Here is a 14,647-nt window from a genome sequence, read left to right on the forward strand (position 1 = left end):
TTTGTAGGAAATTGTTAATCCAAAAGAGAGCCAATAATTCATGCTAAATTACAAGCCATAAGTCAAAAACAAATAAGCTAAGTACGACATGTTGTGTGCGTAAGCTTCTCACCAAAAAATTACTTAGGCTTGAAGAAATTTACCTTTCTTCACCTTGAAGAAACCCAAGCTAGGTATGCAAAACAAAGCCTAAACTCAAAAACTTACCTAGACTTGAAGATATCATGCCAAAAGTGCCAAGTAACCAACTAAAATCAACTCAAAAATCATGGAACAAAGGTTGCTTCGGCTTGAAGAAAGGTTGGTTCCTTCACCATGAAGGAACCAAGCAGCTGGGCGTGGACCAGGTCTGAGCTGGGTGGCCAAGCAGGTCAAGAAACCTAGCCACGAAGAAAGCTTGGCCAATTCATCAAGCAACTTGTCTATTTTTTACTTGAAGGCCAAGCATAGGACCTCATGCATAACATATGTTCTGAAAGTTTTAAAATCTCTCTCTATTTGCTTATGGGTAAAATTACAGCTTTTATAATAAATTGAATTTAACTTATCTTAATTGATTATTATTAAACTTAATCGATTAAAGTTTGTTAAAAATAACACATTTTCATTAGTAGGCACATTTAATCAATTAAGCTTTGGTATAATCGATTAACGAGGCTAAGAGCTTCAAACTAGTAGCTATTGTAATTCAATTAATTGGTCCATAAAAATATTTAATCAATTAACGAGCTCTAGAGACTACTTAATCGATTAAACTATATCTTTAATCAATTAATCAGTGTTAACTAAAAGTTTAGATTACACTTATGCAAGGTAAAACTTTCTAAATGAAGTATGTTCATGCAATGAATGATTTTCAAGAACATGTGCAGTTTTAATGCTCTAAAATCAGGTATGCTCAAGTGAAGTGCATGCATACTATCTATTAAGGATGGGTGATTCTCATTTTTAAGTTTTATTTACTTTTTAAGCTTTGTGAGATTCTCATCATAGGTTTACCTTACCTAGACTCGAACTAGGCAATCATCTTAGGACGTCTAAAAATAAAAAGACTTTCCTAATTCTATTTAACCTTGAGTCTTCGGCTTGTTGTTTGATAAGTTGAGTCAATCTTCAAGCTTTACTATATTCGTTGTTTTCATTAAAACTTTGTTGTAGATCGCACTTGTAAACTTTGATTTCTAGTGCAATATCATCCACCATATGATGCCAAACAGAGAATGGTTCACCAGATACAGGGCATGTAATTTTGGTTTCGTGTATCTCGGAAATAACGTAGCACGTGGAATTATTGGCACGAGAGAAATCAAAATTGTGATGGATGATAGTGTAGTGAAGACATTATGTGAGGTTAGGCACATACCAGATTTGAAGAAGAATTTGATTTCTTTAGGGACATTGTTGGCCAAAGGATTTAGCTATAGAGTTGATGGAGATAATGATATTCTTCGAGTATGCAAAGGTGCTCTGACTGTGACGAAGGATAAGAGGACTGTTGGGAACACTTACAAGATGTTAGGGAGAACAATTGTAGGTGGAGTTGTTGGGGTGACTGAAGAGATTTCAGTAGATTTATACCATGATGTTACAAAATTATGGCACGTGCATTTGGGACATACTAGTGTGTTTAGCATGACAGAACTATGCAAAATAGGAATGTTGAGAGGAGTCAGCAAACATAAGTTAGATTTATGCAAGTATTGTGTGCTTGAGAAACATACGTGAGTTAGTTTCAAGGTTGGCCAAAACAGGACTCAAGGCATTCTAGACTATGTCCAAACTAATGTATGGAGACGTATGCAGGAACCATCCCTAAGAGGTTCTAGGTATTGTGTTACCTTTGTTGACGACTTTTCTCGCAAGGTATGGGTATATTTTCTTATGCATAAAGGAGAAGTCTTTGCCAAGTTCCAGGTTTGGAAGGTATATGTAGAGAACCATACTGATAGAAAAATCAAATACATGAAGTCGAACAATGGTATGGAGTACAAAGACTTACAGTTTCATAAATTCTATTAGAAACATGACTTTTAGAGGCATTTTTTAGTGAAGACTCCTCAACAGAATGGTGTTATAGAGAGGGTGAATAGAACTCTTAAAGAGATGGCTCGATGTATGAGACTGCATGCTAGACTTTCTAAAGGATTTTGGAAAGAGACACTTAGTATGACATTCTATGTCATTATAGATCACCATGGGCTTCATTGGATGGTAAAGTTGTAGAAAAAGTATGGACAAGTAACTCAGTCAATTATATTATGTTATGCATATTTAGTTATCTTGCTTATGTACATGTACCTAGTGATGAACGATATATACTTGATCACAATTCAAATAGGTGTATCTTCATTAGATATACCAAAGTTGTGTAGGGGTTCAAGTTTTGGGATCAAATTTTTAGAAAAGTGGTGTTGAGGAGAGATTCAGTGTTTGGTGAAGATTTCATACTGAAATAGTCAGTTTTGACAGAGGTGCTCAGGCCAAATGGAGAGACTTTGGGATCAAATATGATTCCAATAAGGAATAAATGGTTCAGGTAAATAAAGGCAAGGAACCATTCACTAGTTCAAGTAAAAAACATGATGATTCTCAGGCAGAGAGTTCAGGTGTGCATGAGCATCTACTTGCTAGAGACAGATATTGACGTTCTATCAAACCTCTAGAGAGACATGAATTTGAGGATATGGCTTCAGTTTCTCTCCATATCATTTCAGGAGATCCGTGTAGCTTTCAAGGGGCTATAAATAACCAGAAGAAAGAACAATGGATAAGGGCCATTATGGAGGAGATGGAGTCTCTACACCAGAACCAAACTTGGGAGCTTGTCCCATTGCCCCCAGACAAGCATGCAGTTGGGTGCAAGCGGGTGTAAAAGAGGAAGCCAACAATATCAAAAAAGAAGAAGGGGAAAAGTTCAAGGCTTGTCTCGTAGCAAAAGGGTACTTACAATTCAATGGATGGAAAAAATATCTCGGCTCGGACAGGATTGCCTCCAATGCGAGGATACCTGTGGGAAACCAAAAAATAATGAATTTAGAACCATTAGGATGCAGCAAAAATAATCAATTCAAAAATTCTTAATTTTCATAACATCACAGTGGAAGCATAAAACTCCAAAATAAATATTAGGTTTCATAAAAAATTTGGGGGAAACACATTTGATGTGCAATCATAAAATTCAGAATTTGTACCTTTGATACAACTTCTTAGATTTTTCTTATGATTGGTTAAATATCCAATCATCTAAGGATATTTATCTCAATTTTCTCACATAAAAAATAAAACAAGGATTGCAAATACATACTTAAAAAGGACGATGTGTTCTTTTGAAAAGATGTGAAAAGAGTAACTCGATCACATTGAATTATGAGTGCATATATATATATATTGATAGTATAAAGATTTACATACAGTCATTATGTTATTTATTTTTTATTTATATTACTTTTATTTAAAAGTCAATAATGATTAAAAATAAATGATGAATGATACAATGACAATATATATACATCTTTTCTCTTGAATTATTTAATGAATTCAAACGGTTAATTAATTAAAGCATATTCACATAAATATCTTAGATTGGACACCCATGTGTGAAAGAAGTCTATATTTGACTAAAATAACAAACATGAATTGGACGCATATAATAAACATAATCTACAAATATTTTGTGAAGATGCTTTCTAATAAAAACGTATTTGTCATTAGCTTTTAGCTTAATAATAGACTTTGTCTTCAAAGAATTTAATTCTTCATTATGGTAAAGAACAATTTGATTTTAAATTGATTATTTGATTTTAGAGTATAAGTCATTTAAGTTAAATTGTTTGTATGCATATGCATATAAACCAATTATTTTAATTTGGATTTTGTAGCTTTAATCAGAAGTTTCAGATTCAAATATCTCTAACTTAACTACTAAGAAATTTGTAACCCAAACATGATAGTTGAAGATGGTTGTTTCTATTAAAGATATATATGGTAATAAAAAACTTATATGGAAACATAGATAATAACTAGGTTTAAACTTGCCATAAATTAAAATAATAAAAAAATTCGAGTACAATGATTTAATATCATGTGTGAAATTCCTTTTTTTGGTATTTAGAGGTTGATTTAATACACTTTTAATAAGATTTAACAAGGTTAATTTGATACATTTTTTGTAAAATTTAGAATAGGTTGATTTCACACATCTTCAAAAAATTTGTAAGATTATTTTACTTTTATAGTGATTCGATACATTTCTAAGTAAAATATAGAGTTGTTCCATTTCACACAAAGTTTATATAATCTAACAATATTATCAATTAACAATATTTAACATTCAATATTTTTTCTAATAAAAAATCTTCATCCATTTTACCAGTTTCTAACAATTTTTATGTGATATGTGATAATATTAGCTATAGATAAAAAAAGGTCTGTTTATTAGCTCATGTATTGTACATAAAAAGTAATTGATGTATTATTGATTTAATAGTGGTGTGAATAAAAAATTAAAAAAGAAATAAAATATTGAAAAATGTATCTAATACTTTTAAAATTATTAATTATTTTCCTTATTCCTTTATAAGTGTTGTCAAAGATCTACCATCACAATGTATGCTCTTTGTACATGATATTGTCTCAATGAGAGAGAAAAATTGAACGAGAACTTAGAAACGTGAACACAAAATTTAGAAGCACATGAATTTCATATAATGTATAATATAAGAGGGAATATATGAGGTATAAATTTAGCAAACTACAAAAAAGCTCAATTTAAAGGTAAAAATAAAATCGGATCATGTCATTCTATAAGTCAATTGATTTAAGATATGTTGGGTCAATCGTACAAGACTTTGTTGAAATTGATCTAGAGATCATTGTTTTGTCAATGAACATGATTGATTTAGATATAACATTATGACGTCATTCCATCTTTATAGATGACCTCACCTAGTGAGATAAAGACTTGATTGTTGTTATTATTATTATTCGAGAAAAATGCATACATCCACCTAAACTTTATACCTTTTGAAAATATGCGAACTATTTTTTTCTTCTTAATTACCACTTAAACTTTATTAGTTGATGAAATTGATTCATGCATAAATATATTGTTGATTTAGTAGTAATCTAACAAAGAATCATTATGACTACACTCATAATAGTAACAATGCAACAATATATATTAGCATGTATTGGGAGAAAACTGTTATCAAAATACATAAGTAATTAATTGAGAATAAAATTATAAGTAAATTTGAGAGTTAAAACTTAAAAGTGATTAATGTAGTAATATTAGTATATAAAAAATAGTGATTTAACACACAAGTTGAAAATAAAATGCATACAAAAAATTTCATTGATATTAATTTAACATTATCTTTATATATGGATCAATTTCACAAAAAATTAAAATTTAAGAATTAGTTAGGTAAAAAATCGTTTAGGGTGACTTCTTATGAAAGACATAAAGTTTATGATATTTTTATATATTTTCCTTTTACATCATTATTATTTTTATTTCCATAATAATAAAAGTTAGAGTATAATTTATAAAATAATAAGAGAACACTTAACTTTTTTGGTAAAATTTTAATGGCTTATTTTTTATGTTTATTAAGATAAATAAAATATGATTTCATCTGCCAAAATCTTGAAGTATTTAATGAAATATATTTTTTAAACTCATCACAATTAATGAATGAAATATGATGATATTGACCCCAAAAAATCATGATTCCGATATTTCTTATATGGTACCACTTACCTATAGTAGTAGATGAGGATCATGGGCAGCATTTGTTCAAATTGAAAATTTTATACATTTATGGAGTTTCCAGCTTTATTACCATAAAGCACTTTAATGATATTACCCCAAATTAGGCAATTTATTGAATTTGACGCTAGAATTATTATCAAGTTAACTCTAAAAAATAAAAAGAGTGTATAATATCTATGTACCTCCAATATACGGAGATTACCAAAAAAAAAAAACTCATATCTGCGGATAAAATTCGTACGGGCACAAGTATAAGTCATAAACGGGTACCGGCATGTATTATAAATGAAAATACTTGTAGTACATAAGATGGATACGTGTATTATAGTACTCATGCTCGCGGGTATCCGTTATTTATACGATTGATTAATATATTATATTTAATTAAAATAAAAACTACATTATTCTAATATTCATTATACTATGTACATTTTTTCCTTTTACTTTATTTACATATTTTATTGAGTTTGGTGGTGAAGCACCCTACAAATATTATTACATGTGTAGAAATACACATGTTTTACAAAGAAAATATATATTTTTTGTTAAGGAAATGAGAACAAAAAATCACATAAATAGAAAACACCAATAAATTTAGCATTTTTGTCAAATATTCAATCAAAAGGTACAAAAATAATTAAGTTTCATTTCATTTGAAACATAATAGAAGTAAAAAAAATAAAATTCATTTATAATATAGGAAACTCGTGTACCCGTTGCACCCGCAGGTATCCAGAAATACCCGCGAATACCCGCACACGGGTACCCGTACGGGTACGGGCAGATATAGGTAATGTTCTCATATTTTAAAACAGGTAGCGCATAGCTACTACCCGTGCCTGTTGTCATCCCTATTCCAATATAAAGATTTTTATACTAGAGAAAGACTTGTGTGAAGACAAAACTATATAGATACAATTAATAAGATCTTGACAACATATTAATATTTTAATTCTAATTAAATTTAATCTTAAATAATAGCATCAAAAACCATAAATTGTACTTGTCTTCAAATGTGACGTGTTACATGCGTCTTCATACAAGTTTTTCTCTATACACAGTTAGTGTATCATCAACTTTTTATTTGTATTAATTTTATTTAAAAGTCAATGATGATTGAAAATAAATAGTAGATGATGCAATGTCAATGTAAAAATATTTGTATACTATTGATATACATTTTTTTTCTCTAGAAATAAAAGTGTTTTCCTATTTATTTTTATATAGTACTAGAGGCCCGAATTAATATGAAAAATAAATCAATACAAATAAAATTTTACCATGATATCTTATAACCATTATCTTCACTTATTTATATCTTCATCTTGAGTTTTCATAGTCTCTCATATTGGTGAGTGTCAAGTAGTTAATAAAATATTAACATGTGTTATAATTAAAAAATTTAAGGGTCTAGATTTTTAATTAATTTTTAATTAATTTTTAAATTAAATAATATTAAAAATTACAAGATATCTATTATCAAATCTTAATCTACATTATATTTAGACTCGAATCTCAAATATATGTGAATAAACATCCTGTGTTCTAAATCATGTCTTCATGTTATAAAAAAATCATGTTTCAAATCATAATTAAAATATATCATATCTCAATTAAAAAAATTAAACATTTGTTATTGTTGCTATTTTTTATTCATTATCATTGGTACGAAATATGATTTTATACAATATCTAGGACAACAAATGTCTATTCACATCTGACACTCTAAAATTACAAGATATCATTCGTCAAATCGTAATCTACCTCATTTTTTTAAACAACAAAAGAAATTGTATTAGATAGGCACAAGGGATGCTACCCAATACAAAAGTTAGAAATTATTTCCAATACAATGATTATGAATACAAACGGAGGATCTAAACACCATTGGTTAAAGGAAAAATCTAACTCATATTGAGTACTAAAATGTCAAATATGTGTAAAATAAAGATATATTATCTCAAATTGACAAATTATATCACGAGCAATTGAAAATACATCATTTCAATTAAAAATTTAGAACATTCATAATTATTTTTGTTTTTTATTCATTATCATTGGTACTAAATATGATTTGGAACATTATATTTGACAACAACAAAATCTCTACCCATATCTACCACTCTTGAATATAGATCATATGTCTATGTTTGTGTCTCGTACCAATTATAATGTATCATTCAATTAAATATAAAAAATTATAAAAGTAGAATTTTATTAGTCGGTGTAATAATTTGATTATAGAGATAGGGTTTTGTTAGGAACATAATATTTTTTGATCGGTTTTGATAGTTGACTGGTTCAACATTTGTACCGTACCGGTTAGGAATCCGGTTCATCAGTTTTCCGGTTCAACCGGCCGGTACGATACGTTTTTTACAACATTGGAACATATAATCTCTCTTCACCACTCTTTTCTTTTTGTTGCTATATAACTCTCTTTCTATGCCCTAAACCAAACCCACATTCTCTAACTCCTTTCCTTATCTTAACCTTTTTTATCAATGGCTTCTCTTCACTTTTCAACTCTTCTCATTGCAATTTCCATCACCATCTTCATCTCTTTATTCTCATCACCAGTTTCCTCCATAACCTGTGAAAACCAAAGGCTGATAATGGGTCATGAAGCTGATAAGGTTAATGATGATTCCAAGGCACCTTTGAAGTTCGGGAAGGAAGAGAATAAGACACCGTTGAAGTTCGGGGTGAAAATGAAGGCAGAGTCCCCAAGTGCTCATGGTAAGAAGAAGAGTGGTGGTGTGGCGATGATGATGAGAAAATCCGGTTTTGGATTTTACTTTGGGTTAGCTTTGGTCTTGTTGGGTTTTATGAGTATGTAATTTGTTTTTATTATTTGGTTAATAAGGTTATTAATATGTGTTATTTGGATTTATCTTCTTCTTCTTTGTTTCACTAAGGTATAGTTAGTTGTATTGGAGTGTATTTTTTAAAATAAAGAATTGTAATTTCAAATTGTGATAAAAGTCTCTTTTGACTTTTTTTCAATATAATCAATATATCATTTTACCCATGAATAAATAATTAATGAAATGATCTAATACAATACAATTACAAATTGAGATAAATACCATGGTTGGAATTTTTTAATATAAACAATGTATCATCTTAATGAAATTTTTGTAGTACAATACTTGAGATCAACATTATGATAGGATGAATAAAATGGGTATGATATTTAATGTTCATCACAATAATTTTATACTAAAAATTAAGGGTGTATAACTCTGGTGGTTGGTATTGTTAAAACAATGAATAAAAATAAATTGGCACTTCATTATAAGCTGAATTTTATTAACTTTATTTAATTTTTTGAGTGATAATTGAAAATGAATTGTAGGTTAAATTTATTTGTATTACTTTTATATAAGAGTTAATAATAATTGAAAATAAATGATAGATAATTTAATAACAATATAAAAATATTATTACACTGTCTGCATATATCTTTTCTCTAAAAATAAAAATGTCATATCATACAATTCTTTCATTTGTTTTTATATATTATTCTCTCTAGTTATAGAGAGGTTTCCGAACCCAAATTAATTTAAAAAAAAAATCAATACAAATAAAGTTATTTCCATAATATCCTAGGATCATTATCTTGACTTAACATGTAAGTAAAATTTTATGGGTTTAGATATTTAAATTAAATAATTTTAAAAATTACAAGATATCAATTATCAAATCTTAAAATATCTCATATTTAGTATTCAAATATATGTGAGAAAATATATAATGTTCCAAATCATATCTCAATATGCACCAAAAAAATATTTCTCAAACTATATTTCGATCTAATGAAAATTTATCACAAATTAAAAATTAATTATTATTGTTGTTTTTTATTTATTAGTATTGGTATAAAATATAATTTTAGACAATATCAAAGACAAAAATGTTTATTCATATTTATTGGTCCGAAATATAATTTAAGAGTGACAACATCAAATCTGTATTCGTATCTACGAGTTTTTTACTTATTTTTTTGAAGCACATCTTTCTGTTTCATAAGTTGTGTCACTCATACGTCATTACTTTTTTTGTTTTGTTGCTATATAACCCTCTTTCTATGCAGTAAACCAAAACCACACTCTCCTTTTCATATCTTAACCTTTTTCATCAATGGCTTCTCTTCACTTTTCACCTCTTCTCATTACAATTTCCATCACCATCTTCATCTCTTTACTCTCATCACCAGTTTCCTCCATAACCTGTGAAAACCAAAAGCTTCCACCTCAAAGATCATTCCACCATTGCACCAACCTTCCAACCTTCAACGCCACCCTCCACTACACTTACATCCTCAACCAACACTCTCTCTCCATAGCCTTCGCCATTGACGCACCAAAATCCGATGGGTGGGTCGCATGGGGTATCAACCCATCAGGTCCAAAAATGTTTGGAAGTGGAGCTTTCATTGCTGTGAAGGAAAATGGAACTCTTAAGGTTGATGAATATAGCCTTATCAGTGCTCAAGTACCCTACAAAAAAGAGAAGCTACCCTATGATGTTAAGGCACTTTCTGTTGAAGAAGTTAATGGGGTTATAACAATCTTTGCAGTTTTGGTTGTGCCAGAGAAAGCTGAGAATTTGAGCCAGATATGGCAAGTGGGACCAGTGGTTGGAGGAGTGATAAAGGGTCATGCAGCTGAGAAGGTTAATGATGATTCCAAGTCACCTTTGACGTTCGAGAAGGATGCCGATAAGGCAGACTCCCCGAACACTCATGATGACAAGAAGACGAGTGGTGGTGTGGTAGTGATGATGAGAAAATCCGGCTTTAGATTTTACTTTGGGTTAGCTTTGGTGTTGTTGGGTTTGATGAGTATGTAATTTGTTTTTATAATTAGTCTATAAGGTTATTAATAAGTGGTATTTGGATTTTTTTTTATTTCTTCTTTGTTTCACTCAAGTATAGTTAGTTATATTGGAGTGTATTATTTTCTTTTAAATAATGAATTGTAATTTCAATTTGAGATAATACTCTTACAATATGAATAAAGAATTAATAAAATGATCTAGTACAATACTTGGGATTAACGGGTGTTGATTCAAGTGGTACATGTTTGATTCCCCTTAAGCAAGAATATGAGTTTAAGTCTTGTAGATGGAAAAAATGGTCGTTTGGAGAGTTAGCCACATGTACCTGTGGATATACCCGACTCGGATATGATTACCTTCAGTACGAGGATACTTGTGCATTATGTTAGAATAATAAAATGGGTTTGACTTGTTCATCACAATAATTTATACTAAAAATGAATTGTGTATAACTATGATGGTTGATATTGTTAAAACAATAAATAAAAATAAATTGGCACTTTATTCTAGGCTGAATTTTGTTAACTGTATTTATTTTTTTGAGTGATAATTGATTAAAAAGAAGTAACTGAAGAAGGACAGAGAAAAAAAAAGGAGAGACATGCCATCTATTAGGATACTTGCAATGTTAACTTGAAAAGAAAAAAACTTGCATTTCTATATGGTTAGTATGCACAATTTTTGAACAAATGAATTAAAATAAATAAACATTTTTTTGTGTGTATAAATAAACATTATTTTTTTCCACAAGTTGTATGATTTTTTTATGCACATAAGATATAGTTCTACTAAAATAATTTTTTAATCAAATTATTACTCTATAGAAGTTTCAAAAAGTATTAAATAATGCAACTAATTTGACAAATTTATTGAATTTTCTGTGTAATTTAATGGAATGGTATTAAATAGGTAAAATTAAAGAGAAAAGGCACCAAAAATATTTTAGAGTTTTGACTAAAAAATTTCTAATATTAAATGCAATTATTACCGAAATATATAATTCCTAACCACTATTCTGAGTAATATTTTTATAAACTGGAGCAAACACTCCCTTATTATACCATCCATCACTTAAACTTAATCATCATTATTACATACATGAATAAATTGATGATTGTTTATCAATATTATATTGTAATATTATTTGACCATCACTATACAAAATTTCTAAAATTTGGTGACAAAATCTGAAGAAATGGCTCTTTTATTATTTTTAATTTGTGAGATCGTGGCGAGATAACTTCTTATGACAAATTTTCAAATTTATCTAATACTATTTTCAAAATTTTCCTTTTTTGTTGGGAAACTTATTACGAATTTTTTTAAATATTATTGATGACTGTTTATAAATATTATATTTTAATATTATTTAATTAATACAATTTTTTTTAACTTTTGGTAACAAAATCTCCAATAAAAGGCTCTTTTATTATTTTTAATTTGTGAGATTATCGTACGTGTCAAGATAACTTTTCATTTCAAATGTTCAAATCTATTTAATAATATTTTCAAATATTACTATTTTTAATGGGAAACTTATTAGGAAAACTTTTAGTTGGGTCTAATATAAACACGTGTTTGTTTTAAGTTATAAATTAATATCTTTTGGTATAAAACTTTCCTTGGCGAAAATATATTCTCGTAATTCAATGTTTTCTTATTTCTATGGAATAACAAGAATATTTCATTTCCACATATAAAAATATAATTTTATAATTTTACTTATGTTTCATTCACATGTTTTCTTTTATATTTGGATTTATATATTCATATATTATACATTTAGTGTATCAAGCAATATTATACCGAAGAGATAATATTTATTCTTATTGATGATAATAATGATATATATTTGTTTTGTCAATTCTATTCTTAAATTTGTAGATATGTTGCATTCACTCATTTAATACCTTGATTCCTCCTTCACTTGAGGTTAATATAAGTAATTAAAAGATATTTTCTATACTAAATACTTACTAGATAAGTAATCAAATATCAAATTTTGGGATATATAGTTGTATTCAAGTATCATTTAATGTTACTCCGAATATAAGCAGGATCAAATGGCAAACTACTCTATCAGGCAAGGATTTAAAAGCTGTTTTCTCTTCTTCAATTAGGGACTCTGAATATGAGCAAGGCTCCTAATATAGTGGAAGTCTTGTGGAAAACTCCTTCTATGGGTTGGTTGAAGGCCAACACAAATGGTGCGGCTCATGGCTTTCTGGGGCTAGCATGGGGTGGTGGAATTTTTAGAGATAATCGGGGTGATTTCATAGTTTGCTTCTCCTCCTACTTGTTGATAAAAAACTCTCTGTATGCTGAACTTCACTCTGTCATTGCAGCAGTGAAATTAGCTTATTGTAGAGGTTGGACCTTTCTATGGTTAGAGTGTGACTCCACAATGGTAGTGGATATCTTCAAGGGGAATGAAACTGTTCCTTGGAAGCTTCAAAACATATGTGATCTTTGTAAAATTAAGATGGCCTCAATGAACCTAGTCATATTGCATATTTTTAGAGAGGGCAACTCTTGTGCAGATAAGTTAGCTTTCTTTGGGATTAGGACTAGGTCGAATCATTGGTGGAATGTCATGCGTGCCCGATTTCATCAAGAATGACTACCAAAGGAATAGGGATGCCCTTCCTAACTATAGGTTCAAAAACTTATAATGGTTGGTTCATGTATCTTGGCTCTCTATTTTAATATATTTGTGCAATAGCACTTTTGTTAAAAAAAAGTCATGTAGATTTGTTGTCTTAGTTATATCACATAAAAATATAAATATTTCTTTCTCAAATGTTTAATTCAAATTGATAATTAGAATAATATTTATAGAATAGAGATATTTTGATAATTATATCATATATTTCTAGGAATATACATCATAAACAAATATAATTTTAATATATTTTTATGAATGTCGATAAAGATTCCAAAGAAATATAAATGTCAACTAATCATATATTTTAATATCATTAGGAATGATATTTATCGTAATAACATTCCCCATAATGTGATTCCATTATAGTAAATTTGGTAGCCATAATTGTAACTATATGGCTAATGTGCAACAACAACAAAAACCGTAACTAGGTTGAGTGGCCATGCTTATTGTTGTCATGGAAATGGTTGGCGTTGCTAAATATTAGCTATAGTCAATATGCGATATTGCTACACTTCTTAGAAATGTGGTAACATTTAGTTAGCAAATGTCTTATTTATTCCACTATGGTAATAACTGTGGCTAAGTTGTCGATTTTGCCACACTACTATCATGACTAAGTTGTTGATTTTGCCACACTGCAACCGTGACTAATTAAAACTATTTAAAGTTATGTTCATACATACTCCTATCCTTTAATTTTCTATATATTTTGATCACATTTTATAATAAAGTCCTAATTTCTAAGTTGCAAAAATAAGGTGTTACAAATGTACTAATAGGGTGTGAGTCTCTCAATTAATTCACTTAATAAAGTTAAGGGGTAAAATTTGATATTTGTTTAATTCAAATTAAAAAATCTGATATCATCACCCTTTAATGCAAATTGTTACACATCCTAAATTGCTACACAATCAATCAACACTATATTGTAACAAAACAATCAAGTTTTCATATAGTTCATTTTTCAAATGTGCAATTAGATGCAATAGTGGCTAAGCTCTAATAATGAGGATAAATATTAACCAAGATAAGAATCTTGCAAATTAAGACAGGTTTCAGAATATGATTTTATTCCCATGACCTACGATATTAAAAATTATTAATTAAAGTCCGAATTTAATTTATTTTTTGGTTTAGGACACTTAAAAAATACCATTTTTAGATAGAAAATACCCAAAAATATTTATCTTATTTATATTTGTTATTTTTTTTAAATGTCTTTTGGGCCACACAAAATTGAGCGTTTATACCTTTGAAGGACGTATATGTAATTATAGGCTTCACATGATCAATCATCTTCAAGGTAATTAGAGGCGGCAGATGCCAGGGATAGGTAGGGGAAACTGCCCCCTGGAATTTAAAAA

At 28.9% G+C, this 14,647-nt stretch overlaps 1 protein-coding gene across 1 annotated transcript; it reads left to right on the plus strand.

Annotated features, from left to right (window-relative positions):
* Positions 9,855-10,767, plus strand: LOC109363511 (auxin-induced in root cultures protein 12). The gene has a single exon (XM_019609779.1). The coding sequence runs from the start codon at positions 9,917-9,919 to the stop codon at positions 10,625-10,627; it is 711 nt and encodes a 236-aa protein (XP_019465324.1). The 5' UTR covers positions 9,855-9,916; the 3' UTR covers positions 10,628-10,767.

This window comes from Lupinus angustifolius, chromosome LG01, assembly GCF_001865875.1.
Source record: "Lupinus angustifolius cultivar Tanjil chromosome LG01, LupAngTanjil_v1.0, whole genome shotgun sequence".
NCBI lineage: Eukaryota > Viridiplantae > Streptophyta > Magnoliopsida > Fabales > Fabaceae > Lupinus > Lupinus angustifolius.